This window comes from Salvelinus namaycush, chromosome 5 (assembly GCF_016432855.1).
Source record: "Salvelinus namaycush isolate Seneca chromosome 5, SaNama_1.0, whole genome shotgun sequence".
Classification (NCBI taxonomy): Eukaryota; Metazoa; Chordata; class Actinopteri; order Salmoniformes; family Salmonidae; genus Salvelinus; species Salvelinus namaycush.
Genome location: NC_052311.1, coordinates 47,687,617 through 47,707,376, shown reverse-complemented (window position 1 = coordinate 47,707,376; position 19,760 = coordinate 47,687,617). Strand labels below are relative to the sequence as shown.

At 41.9% G+C, this 19,760-nt stretch overlaps 1 protein-coding gene across 1 annotated transcript in view; it reads right to left on the bottom strand.

Annotated features, from left to right (window-relative positions):
- Positions 1-1,984: 1,984 nt before the first annotated feature.
- LOC120047145 (D-ribitol-5-phosphate cytidylyltransferase-like) overlaps positions 1,985-19,760 on the bottom strand; it is a 35,698-nt gene continuing 17,922 nt past the window's right edge. Inside the window, exons 9-10 of the mRNA XM_038992680.1 lie at positions 19,238-19,375; positions 1,985-2,819 (exon numbers count right to left, since the gene is read on the bottom strand). Coding sequence (XP_038848608.1) covers positions 2,715-2,819; positions 19,238-19,375 — 243 coding nt within the window. The 3' untranslated portion in view covers positions 1,985-2,714. The remainder of the gene's footprint in view (positions 2,820-19,237; positions 19,376-19,760) is intronic.

The window sequence follows — 19,760 nt, the reverse complement described above, 5'->3', positions numbered from 1 at the left end:
GGCGAATGTCGAGTCATGCGTCCTCCGAAACATGACCCGCCAAGACGCGCTTCTTAACAGCCGCTCGCTTAACCCGGAACTTAACCCGGAAGACAGCTGCACCAATGTGTCGGATGAAACACCGTTCAACTGACGACCGAAGTCAAGCTGCAGGCGCCCGTCACACTACAAGGAGGCACTAGAGCGCGATGAGAGCACTACACATTTTTATTGTAACCCTGGACAAGCACACCTGATTCAACTTGTCAACTAATCATCAAGCCTCAATGAGTTGAATGGGGTGTGTTTGTCCAGGGCTACAATGAAAAAATGTGTTCTGTTGAGGGTATTCCAGGACCAGGGTTGGGAAATGCTGTGCTACAGCAAATACCACCATGGAAGTGAGCTCAATGAGAGTCCCTTGTGGAGAATGAACAAACTACAACTCTAAAGAGCTCATGCTGTACCATGATTATCCACCAGGTGTCCCTATATTGTCAGAGATGAACGATAATGTAAATCCGAGTACACTAACTTTTCTGATCTGTGTCTAGTCCTCAGACAATCAACTGATGAACTGAGACGTGCAAATCACATGCAGAAAATGTTTGAACACCAAGACATGTCATCATATGATGATAAAACCTTCCCTCTGAAAACTGAAACAAGGTAAACAAATGTTTTAAGACATTCGCTCTCATGTTTGGAAGCATGCAGAGTTGAGTGATCCTGACTCTCCCTGAGGCAGCTTCCTTCAACAGTCGGAATTCCACTACGTTTTGGAGGATGTAAAACGTTGGAAATCGGATCCTCCCTGGAAGTGTAAACGGCATATACAAAGAAACAACAAAACCAATCGCTCTCCACCTCGGTACGGTCTGCTGTGGAATGTTAAGGGCTAAAGAGTAAAAAGTCGTTGATGTTGAGACTTTCTTCCACTCCTGTGAGAAAAACATCAACCTGAGGGAATCCTTGTTCTCTCTGGGATTCTCTCTCTTTCACAAACACACATGTTATCCCAAGCACACTTACAACACACGCTTATCTTCCCAAGCACACACCTACTGTAGCCTACACGTTTGCGCACTTGCACTGTGTGAGTGATGGCTGACAGAGGGATAAACAAGGTTACACTACTAACCTGGGTTCTGTATACCTTTGTACTATGCCCCACTTAAAGACTTACAGTGGGATGATAGACTATTGCCTTGGGCTCCCTCTTACTGTGTATGATTAGTCCATACAGCTCCAGGGAATTACTGTGAGGAAGCTGGAGCTTCAATAGGACTAAGCTGCTTCATTATGGGCTCAACTGATGTGTGGGGTCTCAGACAAAGCAATTACACTCGTTCCTTTCATGTTCTGTATATTTATCAGAAACACTGATGTAAGGTCTGTGCTACTGTATCCATTTGAATGGAATATATAACCGTAGGGATTGTGTCATTATAATGCCATAGGGAGATTCTCTACAAAATGGTCGATACAGTAATGAAACCAAAGGGAGAGTGAGATATCCGAGGTGGTCTGCGAACCCTCAATGTTGTGGTCATAGTATAATCAAAACAAAGACAATTTATGTGATGGCTAAAATGAAAAGAAAAGTCATTTTAATGAAAGCAATCTTTTAATAACATTTAAACATTTTATACCTCCACTCAAACATGGCAGTACAAAATCACACATGTATACAGTAGTCAACTCCTCTCCTCCATTCAGCAGCACCTTTATCCAGTGATCTAGAGACCATCCCACATTTAAAAAACTATAGTATGCTATGGTATATATACTATAGTAATAAGTATAGTGTTTTTGCAGACTGTGTTTACTATAGTAATCTGTAGCATTTATAGCTAACTATAATATAAATACCATCGTAAAAAAAAAAAAAGTGTAGTATATACTATAGTAATTAATGGAAGTGTTTTTGAAGATTGTAGTATTTACTGTTGTGTTTTTGCAGACTGTAGTATACTATAGTATTTACTGTAGTGTTTTTGCAGACATTACTGTAGTATTTACTGTAGTTTTATTATCTTTTACATAGAAGTGGAGGCTTTTTTCCTTCAGGAAACCTATTGGGGAAATACTAAAAGAGCAAATGTTCCATAACCTGTAGGTAGGTAGGACTGGGGTCTGAACGGATAGTTCAGAGCTTCTGATCTTTTCTATAACCTGTAGGGAACACAATTATGGGTGGCACAAATTGGGATATGGGGGAGGGTAATGGGCATGGTGTATGCCAATTAAATCCTGCAGTATTTACTATAGTTTTTTAAAAAATGCTGACATTACTGTAGTATTTACTATAGTATTCTACTGCATACTACAGCACTCTATAGTAAGGACTACACATGATCGAGGGATACTACAGTGTGTAGTATATTATACTAGAGTTTACTACAGAATTATATAGTAAGTACTGTAGTATTCTATAGTAAACTGTAGTATTTCTTCATGTGAATGAAACACAGTACTGTTTCAAGTCTCAGACCATAGGACTATAGACAGTCTCACACACTTGCAAAGCGAACTGTCTTCATATACACCCGTCTCATGTTAAACTCTTCCCAATCCATCACACTGTTCCTTTTTCTAGTGCAGTTCATGACATACAGAGTTTGAAGGCTTGGAGTGTTTCTCAAACACACACCTTGTGGCCAAGCCGTAGGTGGGTAGTGATAAAGGTGGTCCGAGGCGAGGCTGGACGAAGTGATCTGCTCTTCCGGGTTGGCTCACGCCTGGAGCAGCTGTCCTGTAAGGGCGGGGCTTCTGTCCCGGATCAGAGCACATGACATCTGGGCCACCTTTTCCACTGACCGCCCCCAAAGTGTAGCTTCCTGCAGCATCCACATACATTACAGAGAGACACTGTGAGGATCCTCAGTGCAAAGACACACAAAAAGAGATGGCGTTTGGATCGTCTGCATAATCTGATCCACAGACAGACATACTGTGCTGCTGCATATCCTGATCTATCAAACCAATCACAGTGGGGAGGCTCTCCTTCGCACACGTTTGACTGTACAAATACAATACACAGCCCTTTGAGCTTATTTAGAACAGACAAAAACAGTACAATCCACCAAGTATACCCATCAATATTCAGACAGACACACACACACACACAACCTGCTGGGATCACACCAGAAGCCTTGTGATTGACAGATACCGTGACTTACACAGAACGTCCCATGTCGAGTCCATTGTCTCTTAGGAGGATTCCTCCCTAGAAAAGCAGCCCTTCTCACATTCTCCGGTGTTGTAATGACTACCGCATGTCCATGAAATTGACCAAACAAACATCTGAATTCTCCTAAATCAAATTTTGTTAAGAATTCCCATTTGCAGGGTGGGTGGGGAAATGATCGTTGCCCACATGTGATTCGATAGAGAGTTCAATCAACAGACGGAAGCAATTTGAAAAGGGAGAACTTCAAAATTAAACCTCTATGATTTTTTCGAAAGTGCGTTTCTGAATTACAGGTCCCGTTGCACTCGTAAGCCCAGGCGAGGGCATTCTTTACAGTTTACTGTGCATGATATTGGACAGATCTGCAGAAAACCACACGTTCAACTACAGACAGAATGTGTGTGTCTGATCTAACAGGCTAGGGTCCCACTGCTTTTAAAAGGCAGACTCTCTACTGTTGTGGTCATTTGCTTTCGTGATTCCTCTGTGCCTTGTGTGTTTTTTTCAGGCTGCCTGCGAATGCCTTTCGTAATCGTCTTTCACTCCCTTCTCCATTCCTGACATCAGTGAGTGACTCCCGGTTTGGGTTAGTAGTTGCTTGATGAGCCCTCAACATTGGGATAAGTCTGGTTTCTGTCTTTCAGAGCCAGCAGTGTTTTAGAGAACTATGGTGCTGCCGCCCTGTTCCACCACTGATCTGAGATCTGAGGGGGATCTCTCGACATGTACTCTACTCTATTCAGCCTGGTCAATTTCACATTGGACCTCGCGGGTTTGAATATCATCCTAGTCACGAAGCATTGGAAACTGTGATGGAATGAGAATTCATTAAAGACTTACGTTCTCCGCGTTTGAATTTATTTGAATGATTGTTAGAGCGACTACTCGTTTGTGAACCTATAGTGCTTAATCTATTGCTACGGGGTCCATATTAGGACAGACTCAGAGTCACAAGGAGTTAGTTTCTGCACTCATCTCCCAGTGGAATGACGTGTAATTGGATTGTTGTTTGATTGTGTAAAATTGTAATAGAAACATTTCTAATTCAGCCCCTCCTGGGTATTATTCAGATGAAACGTTATCAGTGACCAGACCTAAAAGACGTGTAGGGGTGCAGGGGAATGTACGTGGTGAGGTATGAGAGCGCTCAGAGCGGTGAGCGTGGAATCAGGCCTGACCGTGGTTAATGTGACTGAGCACTGGGATCCAGAACTCCTGGAGCAACTCCCTAATCAGAACCAGTGTTGGGGAGTCAGATGACAATCATTTTCCACACCAAAAGGGGATCCGAGGCTACAACTGCTGCTAGATGGATCAGCAATCATCTATTGATTAAAGCAACACAAAATCATAATGGAGTCAAAATATGGTAGCTTTGAGCAGGTTCCAGGAGTATTTCATGTCAGCTTTTCCTGTGTTCGCCTATTATGTTTTTCTATTTACATTTGGCCCTGGTTTTAAGAAATCAGAAAAGCGCAGGGAATGAAAAAAATGTCTTTCTTTAAGATGTACCAAAGTCATTGTTATTTTATTTAAAGGGATACTTTGCGATTTTGGCAATTAAGCACTTTATCTACTTCCCCAGAGTCAGATTAAATGTTTTACCTTTATTTAACTAGGCAAGTCAGTTATGAACAAATTCTAATTTACAATGACGGCCTAGGAACAGTGGGTTAACTGCCTTGTTCCGGGGCAGAACGACAGATTTTTGGTGGATGTACTCATGGACACCATTTTTATGTCTCTGCATTCAGTATGAAGGAAGTTGGAGACAATTTCGCGAGTGAATGCTAACTAGCGTTAGCGCAATGACTGGAGGTCTATGGTATCTACTAGCATGCTAGGAGTTTGCATCAAACTGCATGCAGATATAAAAATGGTATCCATGAGTTCATCTGACTCTGGGGAAGTAGATAAAGGGCTTCATTGCCAAAATCCTGAAGTATCCCTTTAATTACTTGTACTTGGCAATGCAGCCTGGTCTCATAGACTAGACGTAACATAGTAAACGTAATTTCGTTGGACTCAAATTAGTAAGATATGTTTGGTTTGGTATGGCTACATGCGACAGATGGTTACTTAAGGTAAAAACTAAAGTAGGGTGGTTGGTCTGGGAGGATGGGGGTGATATAACGCGAACGTCTAGCAACCCAAAGGTCGTGAGTTCGAATCTCATCACGGACAATTTTAGCTACTTAGCAACTAATTAGCATGTTAGCTAACCCTTCCCCTAATAATTTTAGCAAATTCTTCCCCTAACATTAACCCTTTTAACCCTTCCCCTAACCCTTTAACCTAACTCCTAAACTTAACCCTAACCTATCTAAAGTTAGCCAGCTAGCTACAGTAGCCACCTAGTTAGAATTCGTAACATATCATACATTTTGCAAATTCGTAACCTATTGTACGTTTAGCAAACTCGTAATGTATAATACGAATTGTAATTCGTAACATACCACACGAAATGGATGATGGACATCCACCAATTAATACATACGAAACATAACATACTAAATGGAGTGTCTTAGATTTACATATAGAATAATATGAAATGCTCTGAGACCAGGTTGGGCAATGAGGATGGGGGGCCAATACATCTGTGAGCAGTCAACATAATATGGCAGCAAATGTACTTTTTTACCCCAACGTTGACTGGATATACCAAAATTACAGAAATACACGTTAATTTGTCAGAGGTTGGGAGCCAAAGCTTTGCGAGAAATCAAAGCATTCTAGGAAACCTGATTGCAACTCTTCCCCTTTTATTTGCACCATAAGTAAATCACCAATACATTATTTTTTTTCTCTCTCAAATTGTCTTCAATCTAATTCAGAAAAATAACTTATTGATAAAGGCCATGGCAATCAGTTCATCACACGGAATCGATTCCAGAATGTTCCATGTGTTTGAGGCATTAGTGGACTATGAGGATGATAAATGTTAATTAGTCCATTATTTACCACCCAAGTGCATTGTCTAAGGGAAAGTCCGGGAAAGCTTTAAGAGTATAGTGCCATGTCATGGGCTCATTTGAGACAGCTACAATCCCAGCCCTTCTAACCACCAAGCTAATGATCACTCCCCTTAACGAGGTCTGTTTGGTTATGAGCGCAGCATGACAAGTCTAACTGCTGGAAAATAAAAAAGAAAGGAATAAAAAAAAGAGAGGAATCAAGAGAAAGCAACTGGAGATCCCCAAGGAGGATCAACGTTTAAAGCCCTGTCTAAGCCTTTGCATTGAATTTTTTCCACTCGGGAAATACATGCCTTTAAAATATGAATTATACTTCATAACAACGCATTATTAAATCAACTAGTCACTCTCTGGTACATGAGCAAGAATTGAGTCCCTTTGAAGTCACTACAGCTTTGAGCGGACACAACTGTCGCTGGCTGTTGCCAACTTGAGCAATCGGGGGAGAAGGGACTGGTCAGGGAGGTGACCAAGAACCCGATGGTCACTCTGACTAAGTTCCTCTGTGGAGATGGGAGAACCTTCCAGAAGGACAACCATCTCTGCAGCACTCCACCAATCAGGCCTTTATGGTAGAGTGGCCAGACGGAAGCCACTCCTCAGTAAAAGGCACGACAGCCCGCTTGGAGTTTGCCAAAAGGCACCTAAAGGACTCTCAGATCATGAGAAAAAAAGATTCTCTGGTCTGATGAAACCAAGATTGAACTCTTTGGCCTGAATGCCAAGCGTCACGTCTGGAGGAAACCTGGCACCATCCCTAGGGTGAAGCATGGTGGTGGCAGCATCATGTTGTGGGGATGTTTTTCAGCAGTAGGGACTGGAAGACTAGTCAGGATTGAGTGAAAGATGAACAGAGCAAAGTACACAGAGATCCTTGATGAAAACCTGCTTCAGAGGACTCAGGACCTCAGACGGGTGAAGGTTCACCTTCCAACATGACAACAACCCTAAGCACACAGCCAAGACAATGCATGAGCGGCTTCGGGACAAGTTTCTGAATGTCCTCGAGTGGCCAAGCAAGAGCCTGGACTTGAACCCGATCGAACATCTCTGGAGAGAACGGAAAATAGCTGTGCAGCGACGCTCCCCATCCAACCTGAGAGCTTGAGAGGATCTAAGGAGAAGAATGGGAGAAACTCCCCAAATACAGGTGTGCCAAGCTTGTAGCGTCATACCCAAGACTCGAGGCTGTAATCGCTGCCAAAGGTGCTTCAACAAAAGTACTGAGTAAAGGTTCTGGATACCTATTTAAATGTGATCCATTTTTTAATTGTAATACTTTTTATTTTATTTTTTACGTTTTTTTCTTTGTCCTTGTGGGGTATTCTGTGTCGACTGATGAGGACATTTTTTTATTTAATCCATTTTAGAAAAAGGCTGTAACGTTACAAAAAGTGAAGTGGTCTAAATACTTTCTGAATGCAGCGTATAACTGGTTGCAGATTGAAATGTAGGCCTATCCGATGACAGAAAGAGGAAACCGAGGCATAAATAATGGCAGCTCACTCAAATTACTCTGGATGGGCTTGCCAGACATGGCGGGTACCTCTCCTGACCCTAGCTCACCCACTAAACTTTTCTGTCATTGGCAGAGTCTCTGTCTGTTCAGTGCTCCCCTCTTCTCTTCTTTCCACTGCTGGCGCTCCAGGATCCATAAACCCCTCTCACTAATGAGGCCCTATCTGGCCCATTGTTACGAACACATGCACTCAAGACACACACGCACACTTAACAGGTAGTCCCTGTATAATTATTTTCCCCTCCCTGTATATAGCCATGTTATTTTTACTCGTAATTGTTATTCACTGTGTATTTATTCCTCGTGTCACTATTTCTATTCGGAAGGACCTGTAAGTAAGCATTTCACTGTTAGTCTACACCTGTTGTTTACGAAGCATGTGACGAATAACATTTGATTTGATTCACTTGCTGAGAGAGAGGGAATCTGAAACGAGGGCGGGGGGTTCATTTCTCCATGTCTCTAGCACCATCTAGTCTAGTCAGACCCAATAACATGTCCTCCAGGGCCGAGGTGGTTTTCCATTGGCTCTCAGTCTCACCATGTCTTCCAGAGGTTTAATATGGATGGGGAAAACAGTTGGTTGGGGTGCAACACCACACACAAAGAGGCCTCCAGTATCTGAGGCATAGAGGAGTGCTGAGACATGTGGAATAGAAAGACACCTGACTTGGAGTAGAAGTAAGTATTATAAAACAGGCTTTTTGGATTCTGGATGCTGATTGGCTGAAACAGTATACATGTAATGATTGCATTGTAATCGATGCTTGTCAAATGCCTGATCTAAATATGTGTACCAATAAATACGTATACACACTAGGTATATTGCCCACCTGTGTTGTGGGACACAATGAAAAAAAGTCCCAACACATGTATCTGAGACCTAGTGCTCTCACAACAAGGGTAGGTCCATTTTTTAGGACATTTTATATTAAACTAGGAAATACGAAATTAACCCAAATGAGCTTGACAAATGCAGCATTAGACTAAAACCACAGAGCACTTTGATAACGGAATATAAATAGAATATATTTCACCAATATTACACATGGGGTAACCTCACTTTCCACTTTATCATGACAGTCTGCCATGGACTTTCACATAGAAAATCTCCCTGACAAAAGTTCATCACTTGTACATATTAGTGGGAAAAGTGTCACAAGTTATACATTATATGCCATATGTAACCCAAGAGCAGAGCATACAGTTATAAAAGTATAAAAGTTACTCCTCTACAGCAATCATACACATCTCATATTTTAGTACCTAATACATGTTCTTTCTACATGGATGTGTTCACTTAAAAGGGCATCGACAAATTAACTTAGAATAGGTATCAAAAGTTAGTGACATATGGGATAAACACAAATGCTCTCTCGCGAGCACGGACACAGACACACACACAGCCTTGTTATTCCAAACTGAAACCACACGTTTACAGAATGGAACTACAAATCATTACAGAGTCTATTTTTACATACTGTTTAAGAGGAGGATTTTGACAGGAGTAAAACTATATGTCTTTGAAAGAGGAGAAAACATCAGCAGACCACACAATAAGCAATCCTTTGCGTACTAGCTAACTTTACTTTTAAAATGCCACAGATGGGATCAACCTTTCCATCATGGAAGCAGAGCTGTGTATAGCAGTCCACCGCCACACATGAAGGGGCTCTTTGAAGCTTTGGGTTTTAGCAATTAGGAGTTTTAACAGTGACAATTTGCACGCCTCTGTCATTTTGAGATCTCAAGCCTTGAGGACTAGCTACCGAGGGCTCCCACTTCAGTTCCCTTCATGGATTGCCAGTGGAGCTGGAGTCCTCAGTAACAACAGCTCATGGAAAAGCTTTCAGTAGCGCCGGGCCAAGTGCCCTGGAAAGAGTTGTTAGAATCACACTACCCAGCGAAGAAATCGTCCAAAACGGCCTGTTGAGACATACTGTATGACAAAATGTTTGGGACGCATTGTAATTTTCTTCTATGCTTGTTGTACCGTTACCCACGAGGGCAGTATCAGTTTCTGTGGGCAGTTTCAAACTCTTCCATGAGCTGATCCGCCTTGCTAAAAACGCTGAACATTTGCTTCTTGTTCATTATCATCTAAAATAGTAGGCTAAAATAAGAAAAAGTTGTATAAGAAGCTCTCCCCAAATGACCTATGAGGTGAGTCCCGTTGGTACAATAGGACTTGGGGGGGGAAACACCTATTCCCTTTGGTTTAAAAGGATTGTGTTTCATCCTTCTGACAGCATGTCCTTTTCTTGGTATTGAGGACCCACCACCCCCCTCCCCTCTAATTCTATGGGAAGGCGGTAGCTAGGGGCTAAACAGACAGAGGGGGATAGCAGGTCTGGTTAATGTCTGGTTCAGAGACTTGATATGAGCCCAAACCTAACACCCAAGATTTGGAGTAACTTCATCCAAAGTACAGCCTACAAGGCTACTGCTTGGGCCATGCTAAATTAGGAGGACCCAACTCAACAGTTAAACCATTGACTTGGGATTAGTGATTCAGGCCAAAGGGTCTGGAAGTGAGGAAATGTGACAGGCCGCTGGTCAATGATTTTAGGGTGAGGCGTTGGACGTGGCAAGTTGCCAGAATGTCTGTATTTGGGATGACCTTGTCCCTCCCATTCTGCTGCACTTCATTTGAAAAGGACACGTATTATATGAGAATTCTTAACTGCGTAGATGTTTATCCTCCACCACTTGTGTGGAACTTTTGTGAGTCTCCTCAGACTTTCTAGCCAAGGAAAACCGCACCTGCATTGATACATAGCTGCTTCTTAGACCCCACTGACACAACAATTGCTGTTGCACAAACTGCTCACAGTACAGCGAGAAAACTCACTTTGAAACGGGGTTTCCAAAATATTCTGACAACTACGGTATGTATAGACTTCCCTTTGACTAACCAAACAACAAACCCAGTCAAAATGGGACACAGAGCATTTCAGCAAAGAAAATAAAAGGAAGTCTGTGTTTCCATAGGGTCTTTTCAGAATGAATGCTGTGTTATTTCAACAAGCTCGAGTGAGTGATGACTTGAATTTGGCCCACCGGCAGACATACCTCTAAACAGTAACCAGGACAATGAATCTTCAGTTAGAGGCATGAAGACATGGGGAGGATGTATGCACTGGGACATACCAACCTCCACCCACACAAACACCCACATACACAGACACACACACACACACGCCTCATTTGGTTATGATAGTAGAAAGTCCCCATATGACAGATAAACATGACACGGTCTGTATCGTAGGACATCTTAGGTCAAATACAGGTACTGGTACTTTGCTCACTGACACCCCAGACATGACACACCCTAGACTTAAACCCAGTACATCCTGGTCACGGCTTAGCGCCCTCACTTCCACTCCAAACACGGAGGTAGAATTTAATCGCAGACATATCTCCCATAAGCCAGGCATACAAACACCGGTGCAACAATGTGTTTCTATACTTCTGTCAAAACAACCGCATCTCACAGACTAAACAACGAGGGGGTATGCAGGCCGTGCGGCCTACCAGACGATGAGTGTGAGACTGAGTGGGCAGTCAATGGGCCGTGCAATTGATATCAAAACACTTCACTAAAAATACCAATAGGTGGCTGAGACAGACGCATCACTGATTTCAATCAAATCTAAACGTTTGAAATTGGATTCTATTATCATCACCTTCAAAGCTACAGTATCTGTAGGTAATGATGTTCTAACATTGTAATCACATTCAAGGTTTACTGTGAGGATTTTCCACAGCCCAAAAAACACACAATACCATATCACAGTGAGGTCTTGCCCCCAATGTAGACACAAGCACACATCTGAAAGGTGAACACTTCTCAAAGAAGCCTTAAAAAGGAGCCTGTAAAGCAAAAGTGTAATCCTTCCAGTGACATCTCTCACACAACATTATAAAGACGTGTTAACTCTATCCGCCAATATTGTGGGTGGTCAATACGGTGGGTGGTCAATACTGTGGGTGGTCACAGCGCACAAAGCTAGTGGTAAAGTAAATTCACATATGAATACACTTTGGCATTCTTTGCCTGAGTATATGTTTACAAACTAATTTAGAGAGACCTGGAATGTATTAATCCACTATAAAAGAACATGTCCTTTTGTTTGTAATAGTTCACGTAGTTGGAATGCCGTTTCCCCGATTGGGACATCTAAGTCAAGTCCTATCACTGAGAAAACCCATTGCTGGTCTTTTTAAAAATCGACCAAATCAAAGCTGAGTAAACAGTGCTTTTGGTATGTCTAAGTCCTCCCTAGCCAAACTCCTGCGGTTGAGTTTCACACATACCAACACACATCTGGCGCACTCTGGGCACAAAAGATCAAGCTTGATATCCTGCAAGTCTCCTGGGTCCACATCTTCCCAAGGCCCTATGGGCCCTGGTGGACTATATAGAGGGAAAGAGTGCCATTTGAGACTCACCCAGGGGGTTTCTTATCTTGGTTTCCACAGGGATCCACCATAACAGTTACAGACATCATTATGAGAAAACAAACGAGAACTAATTAGACTTATGACAGGGGAAAATACTGTGTGATTGAGCGGCTGCATATTGGAACATAAATCTGATGCTAACCATTAGAAGATCTACAGAAGATTGGCCAAATCTGTCAGCGCTGTCGGATATGTTATTGGAGTGACGCAAAACAGCTTTCACATTGGGGTTGAGTTTTTGCAAGCACTTGATTCACTTTATCTATGGTTCGTTCAGCCGTGCAATTTTCCTATGCAGTGCCTCAAATTATACAGTACACTTTTTCCAAACCCTGGTACAAGACAGATTTCAAATCAACAGAGCGAACTAACCACATGTATTTGAATTACTGTTTTAATTACAGTTTACCTTATTCCTTGCATTCTCACCGTGTCGGTGTAGGTCCTTTTCTAACAAAGGTAAAATAGTGCTTACATTTGTTCTGTTTCACTGCATGTACAAGTAGGTAACATGTACCAGTGTGGGGTTTGAAATGGAAATGTGTTTTTTGCATATCCCAACTCCTCCTGAGACACCCTCGTAGAGTGGGGTCACGGCCAGGGTTCAGCCATTATTCACGGCGACCCTGGAGCAATTAGGGTATTAAGCAATTAAGTGCCTTGTTCAAGGACAGATCGAGAGATTTTTCACCTTATCGGATCGAGGACTCAAACTAGCAACCTTTCGGTTACTGGCCCAAATCTCCAACCGCTAGGCTACCTGCCGCCCATATGAAAGTACTCTTGAAGGGTGTTACTCAAGGTCTAACACATCTAAGTTAACACAAATACACGTGGCATCTTAGCCCAGGAAAATTTTTGAGCTGTGGTTGAGAGTGATTGGGAGCGTGCCCGAAACCACAGTGGCGGTGGTCGTCCTTGCTCTCCCATGATCCCCTGTGACCTTGGTGAGGGTGCACGTCCAGGTAAGACTATGAGAAGGGTGTACAGTTTCGCCTGCCTGCCATTCGGATGGTGGACCAAAACAGGGAAGAGAATAGACCTATAAAGCCTTCCCTTTTTCTTTCTCTCGCTTTTCTCTTTATTCTTCTCTTCTTTTCCAGAGGCTAATCTCTTCTCAGGTTTAAGGTATTCCTGGTCTGGGATCTTTGAGGAGAAGGAAACGCGGGGCGGGTAAACATCAGGGCTCTCACTGAGGGGATTAGAGCACCCATATATCACTGTGACAACCCTCTTTTCATGCGGTGACAGTTTGCCAGGACCCTGCGCTGGGGGGGATCCGGTGACACTTCCTATCGCCGCGGCAGCCATTGATAGGGGATACGATCAGTTTTCACACCGTCAGATCGGTTTACTGCACTAGAGCGTCTCCCAACTCTCACCACCGACAACTTCAGCCAACGGCTTAAATGGTCTGAGTGTTCAGTGTTCACACATCATGGCACACATGTCAGGTGTGCATCTTTGGTCAGGTAGAATAACACCATCGCAACAGGTCTGTGGAGGGGCTTTGATCACAGATCTTTCCACAAAGGCGGCAGTTCATTGTCCGTGACTCCATTTGTTCAGCTTGGGAGACATCTTTACCTTAGGTAAACATAGGAATGGTTCTGCCACGCTGCGTTCCAGCTGTGGGTGTTGCCTTGAATAACATGAAACCACAGTCATGGCTCCTTTAAGTAGATCAACTTTGGGTCCAAAAATACATTTTCTGAAGGCTAATGAGTTGGGGATGAAGAAATTCATAATTTTTATACACTTAAAATGGCACGCATTTATTCATCTTTAAAGCTAAAATACTACTAAAATTGCCATTAATATGTGCAAAAGTGTACTTGTGGCAATCCATTCTACTGTAGATAAATATAACTCAACACCAGACATTCAGTTCTCCATTATCCTGTACTGACTTCAGGGTGTGTCTTGTATTCCCCCAGTATGATACATAACAGAAGCATTTCAATTATCTCCATTATTGTTCTTCTCTATCCCTACTTACTGTGGTTGAGAACAACCATTCATTTAACACCAAAAGTGAAAACATTTAGGGAGGAACAAGACCTGTATGCTGTTAAACAGGTCATTTTGGGGTCACATTACCTCAGACGTAGACTACATTATATTTCTCCTTCTCCTACTCTCTAAGGACAAAGTCAATACTGAGCAAAAACAGAGAATACAACCAATCAGTAATAATCCTGAAACAACAAGAACATTTAGTTTTGGGGGGGATATGAAGAAATGCAAGGGGCCAACAATAGATCCAATGGGGGACCCCGAAGGTAATATCAAAGACATAGTCTCCTAATGCAACAAAACATTGTCTCCCAATAAGATATCAGTTAAAACACTCTATTACTGGTCCTGATAAATATACTACATGGCATTCAGGTTGCAGAGTATACCAGTATGCAATGGAGCAATAGTGAAAATCTACTCCACTATCACCAGACACCATCAGGTAATTTCGATGCAACCTCCTCTTGCTGCAGTAAGGGATCTACACTACCGGTCAAACGTTTTAGAACACCTACTCATTTAAGGGTTTTTCTTAATTTTGTACTATTTTATACATTGTAGAATAATAGTGAAGGCATAAAAACTATGAAATAACACATATGGAATCATGCAGTACACAAATCAAAATATATTTAATATTAGAGATTCTTCCTTTGCCTTAGTGACAGCTGTGCACACTCTTGGCATTCTCTCAACCAGCTTCATGAGTAGTCACCTGGAATGCATTTCAAATAACAGGTGTGCCTTATTAAAAGTTCATTTGTGGAATTTCTTTCCTTCTTAATGCATTTGAGCCAATCAATTGTGTTGTGACAAGGTGGGGGGGTATATAGAAGATAGCCCTATTTGGTAAAAGACCAATTCCAGCACAAATAAGCAAAGAGAAACAACAGTCCATCATTACTTTAAGACATGAAGGTCAGTCAATACTGAACATTTTTAAGAACTTTGAAAGTTTCTTCAAGTGCAGTCGCAAAAACCATCAAGCGCTATGATGAAACTGGCTCTCATGAGGACCGCCACAGGAAAGGAAGACCCAGAGTTACCTCTTCTGCAGAGAATAAGTTCATTAGAGTTACCAGCCTCAGAAATTGCAGACCAAATAAATGCTTCACAGAGAAACAGACACATCTCAACATCAACTGTTCAGAGGAGACTGCGTGAATCAGGCCTTCATGGTTGAATTGCTGCAAAGAAACCACTACTAAAGGACACTAATAAGAAGAAGAGGAGACTGGCTTGGGCCAAGAAACATGAGCAATGGACATTAGACCGTGTCTTTGTGAGACGCTGTGTGGGTGAACGGATGATCTCCGCATGTGTATTTCAAACCATAAAGCATGGAGGAGGAAGTGTTATGGTGTGACGGTGCTTTGCTTGTGACACCGTCTGATTTACTTAGAATTCAAGGCACATTTAACCAGCATGGCTACCACAGCATTCTGCAGCGATACACCATCCCATCTTGTTAGGGAATTATTATTTATTATACCTTTATTTCAACAAGGAACACAGACTGAGACCAAGGTCTCTTTTACAGCTGGGCCCTGCGTATACATGTTTACACATACAGTTTAGGTACAATGATTAAAAATGCTAAACAATACAAACAAAACTATCACAGATAACACAAAAAAAATACAGCAACAGATTACATTTACACATAGGTTATTCCCCTAACAGCACAAGAACTTGCATTACCCGAAACAGTTACAAGCAATACAAAAATAAAAATCCTCCAATAAATATTGAAAATGAGCAAGGGGGACAAGAGTCCATGCTTGAGACCTGGTTTTAGGAATTATAATATTGATGAGTGATGATAAATAAGAAGGTAGCTTATTCAGAAGTGCTTTATAGACAAACACGAGAGCATGTTGTTCTCGTCTCACGGACAGCGAAGTCCAACCCACATTTTGATATAAAACACAGTGGTGTGTTCTGTAGCTAGCACCCGTAATAAACCTAAGTGCGCAATGATAAGTAGCATCCAGCGATTTAAGTGTTGATGCCGTAGCATGCATGTAAATAATATCCCCATAATCTATAACAGACATAAAAGATGCTTGCACAATTTGTAGAGGACAAACATGTCCTGTTTCTATGGAGGAAGCCTAGCTTGATTTTTAGCCATTTACAAAGTTCGTCAATATGCATTTTAAAAGACAGTCTATCATCCAACCATATCCCTAAGTATTTATATGCAGAGACCTGATAATTTGAAAACGATCTAAGCTCGTAAGTGCAAGTGTATTTTCAACCAACTCTTTGAACCTATTAAAAATCATAAAATGTGTTTTCTTTGCATTTAAAACAAGTTTCAGCTGTATAAAATACCTTTGTAATATCTTAAAATCTGTCTCCAATAGTGATAATGCTTGGTCAGCCGTTGAAGCGATAGAGTACATGACAGTGTCATCAGCATATAAATGAATTTGACACTTTCTTATCTCATCACCGATATTGTTTATGTAGAGAGTGAACAGTAGTGGGACTATCATTTGTTTTTCAAAAGGACAATGACCCAACACACCTCCAGTCTGTGTTAGGGCTATTTTACCAAGGAGAGTGATGGAGTGCTGCATCAGCTAACCTGGCCTCCACAAATTCCCGACGTCAACCAAATTGGGATGGTTTGGGATGAGTCGGACCGCAGAGTGAAGGAAAAGCAGCCAACAAGTGCTCGGCATATGTGGGAACTCCTTCAAGACTGTTGGAAAAGTATACCAGGTGAAGCTTGTTGAGAGAATGCCAAGAGTCTGCAAAGCTGTCATCAAGGCTAAGGGTGGCTATTTGAAGAATCTGTTTAAAACTTTTTTGGTTACTACATGATTCCATATGTGTTATTTCATAGTTTTGATGTCTTCACTATTATTCTACAATGTAGAAAATATTAAAAATAAAGAAAAACCCTTGAATGAGTAGGTGTTCTAAAACTAGTGACCGGTAGTGTATATTATAAGCAAGATAATGTGTTTCATTCCAGTCAGTGAAGATTTAAAATAACAAATCTCCTCACATTCGATTAGACTGGGTGACATTTCGCCCCGCGTTCTCCACAGTGGAATTATTGCAGCAGTCCCATAGAATGGCCAAATGTCTTGGCATACGAGGAAATTAAACATGACAAAACCTATACTTACAAATGTCAAAGGGGAAATCAGGCGAGTCTCCGACAATAAGAACGACTGTTTTCAATATGATATTTGAGACTGTATTTACCAGAGAGTAGGTTTACTGATCCTTATCGAGTTCTTACAACAAGAATCCCTCTACATGACTAACTAAAGAATTCCATCTCTAAACAGGGGAATTCGAGAACACCAAAAACAATATTGCTATTTAACATTTCGTTTGGAGAGACAAACACACAACAAAACAATCACTGACTTTCAATTTTTGTTATAATTAGTGTCATTGTGTGTCAGTGAGTGCTTGGCTAACATAGTCATAGATCGATACATTTCAATTTGTTTTCACACAATGGTAACCTAAGGTTTGCTCTTTGCACTATGTACAGTATAGGAACTCTACATGCAATCTTGGTTAGGTTTCCCAGTCACGGAGTTACAATGTCTGATTCAACAGGGCCTTTAAGCACATTTGGGATATTGTATTAAATTACAATTCATTAAATACTGTCCAGCCATTTGGGTGATATGAAAATGAAATAACACAGACGCAATGAGTTTAAGTTGTGGATGTGCATTAACATAGATATATTTGTACATATCTGGAGGCCAGGTGGACTGAAATAGGGAGTATTGGCAACCCTTTTTTAACAAGTATGAATAAGCCCATCTGGGAAGAATTATCCTCATTATAACAGAAAACCTATCACAGTGATTTATGCAAGGTCTTAGTCGGTGTTCCACTATCTGATAAGGATAAGCATTTTCTCATAAAACTGGAACAGGACTGACTAATTAAGAGCATCACTCTCCATAGGTCAGTGGAAGACTCTGGCATGCTGGGAATCGCACACCAAAGACAGAAACAACTGATAGCGCAATCAAACTCACATGTGAAGTAGGTGCATCACACGCTTCCACGTAAAGAATACAAAACACCTTGTTTTAATTAGATGACGTCAAAGACCGACCACCGCATGTTGTCTACACTCCAAAAAAAAAGGAAATCCATCGTCACTCCATTACTCAGGTTGAATTCCTCCTAGCTAATGCTGACAAGGCTAAAATCAAAAGAGATGGCTGAAACCTCTCTCGATCTGCCCTGAACAGTGAGGTGCTGCCATTGGTTTGTGATGTGTTATTGCCGCCAGGAAATCGAAGCTGTCATTTGTCCAAATAGCTCAATCTATCACAAACACGAAGCTCACTGGCATGTATACCAATTGTTGCACAAACAAGATTACAACCATTATATTATTATAATTTTTTTGGGGGGGGTTGGGGGGGGGTTCTAATGTGAGAACATCTGGCTTTTCTATATCCTTTCCAGCTATTGCGACCTACTGTTGTGGGTGAGCGCAACATAGCCACTAGCCAGCAGTAATCCAATCGCTTCAGTAACACATATCCCGCCATCTCTAATCCCGTGTTAGGAGGGTTTCACATTCATATAATCATGTAAATGCCGACAGAAACACATTTCAGATCAACCACATCAACCCTGACAACTCCAGTGAACTTTTGACAGGCCAACGGGGAACCTCAAACACCATCCAGAGCAGAGCCTTCCCATGAGACACAGCTGAGGTATGTATGCGGTAGGGAAAACACTTGAACCAATGTGTGTGTACGTGTAACATGGCTTTTTCACACTTGGAGGACATCTTTATCCCCTGCATGTTTCTTTTATTAAAAACAAAACAGAATATCTGTCTGGATGGAAAGGTTAAAAGGTTATATTCCACACACACACACCCAACATCTAACACAGACAGAATAATTAGCCTCAAGTCCAAATGCATGAGGAGGCAAGACTCTGAAACAAGGACTTACACAGGTCTCATTGTGTTTGGTTTGGCTTTTTTGAAACAAGCATTCCAGGGGGACTCTAAATCCATTTGAGCAGGACGTAAGACCAGGCACATTTTTTTTGAAATAACAAAACAAGGGGGCATACCTTTGAGTGATGAAGCTGGATGCCATAGACTAAAATATTTCCGAGCTTGGCTCCTGTGGCGAGCTCCATCATGGCCGCCGGCTCTCCTCCCATCGGCTCGCTGGCGGACGAACCGTCCTCCGACACGTTCAAATGAACCTATCAGAAGAAGCCCCGCCACACCCAGTCAGACATGCATCTCCTGCCAATAACGACACTCTCTGACAGAGACTTAGAGAATGATTCAACCTTTGGATCAATTAAAGCACATTGTTCAAAACACTCGTAGGAAAGACGTGCTGCGACTGAACAAGCATGTTTATTTAAAGGTCCTCGTTTGGGAGGGATGTTGGAGGAGTGTGTTGTGGTGTTCGGGGTAAACACACATCGGATAGGACTCTGGGAGGTAGTAATGCCTCTGGTTCAGGTGGAAAGGCCTCACGGTGTTTATTTAGATAGATGGGCCCACCTTAAGACAGCATTAACCAGCACTGATGAGTCACTTAGTGTGTCATGCATGGGATGTGAAAGCATCTACACTGCT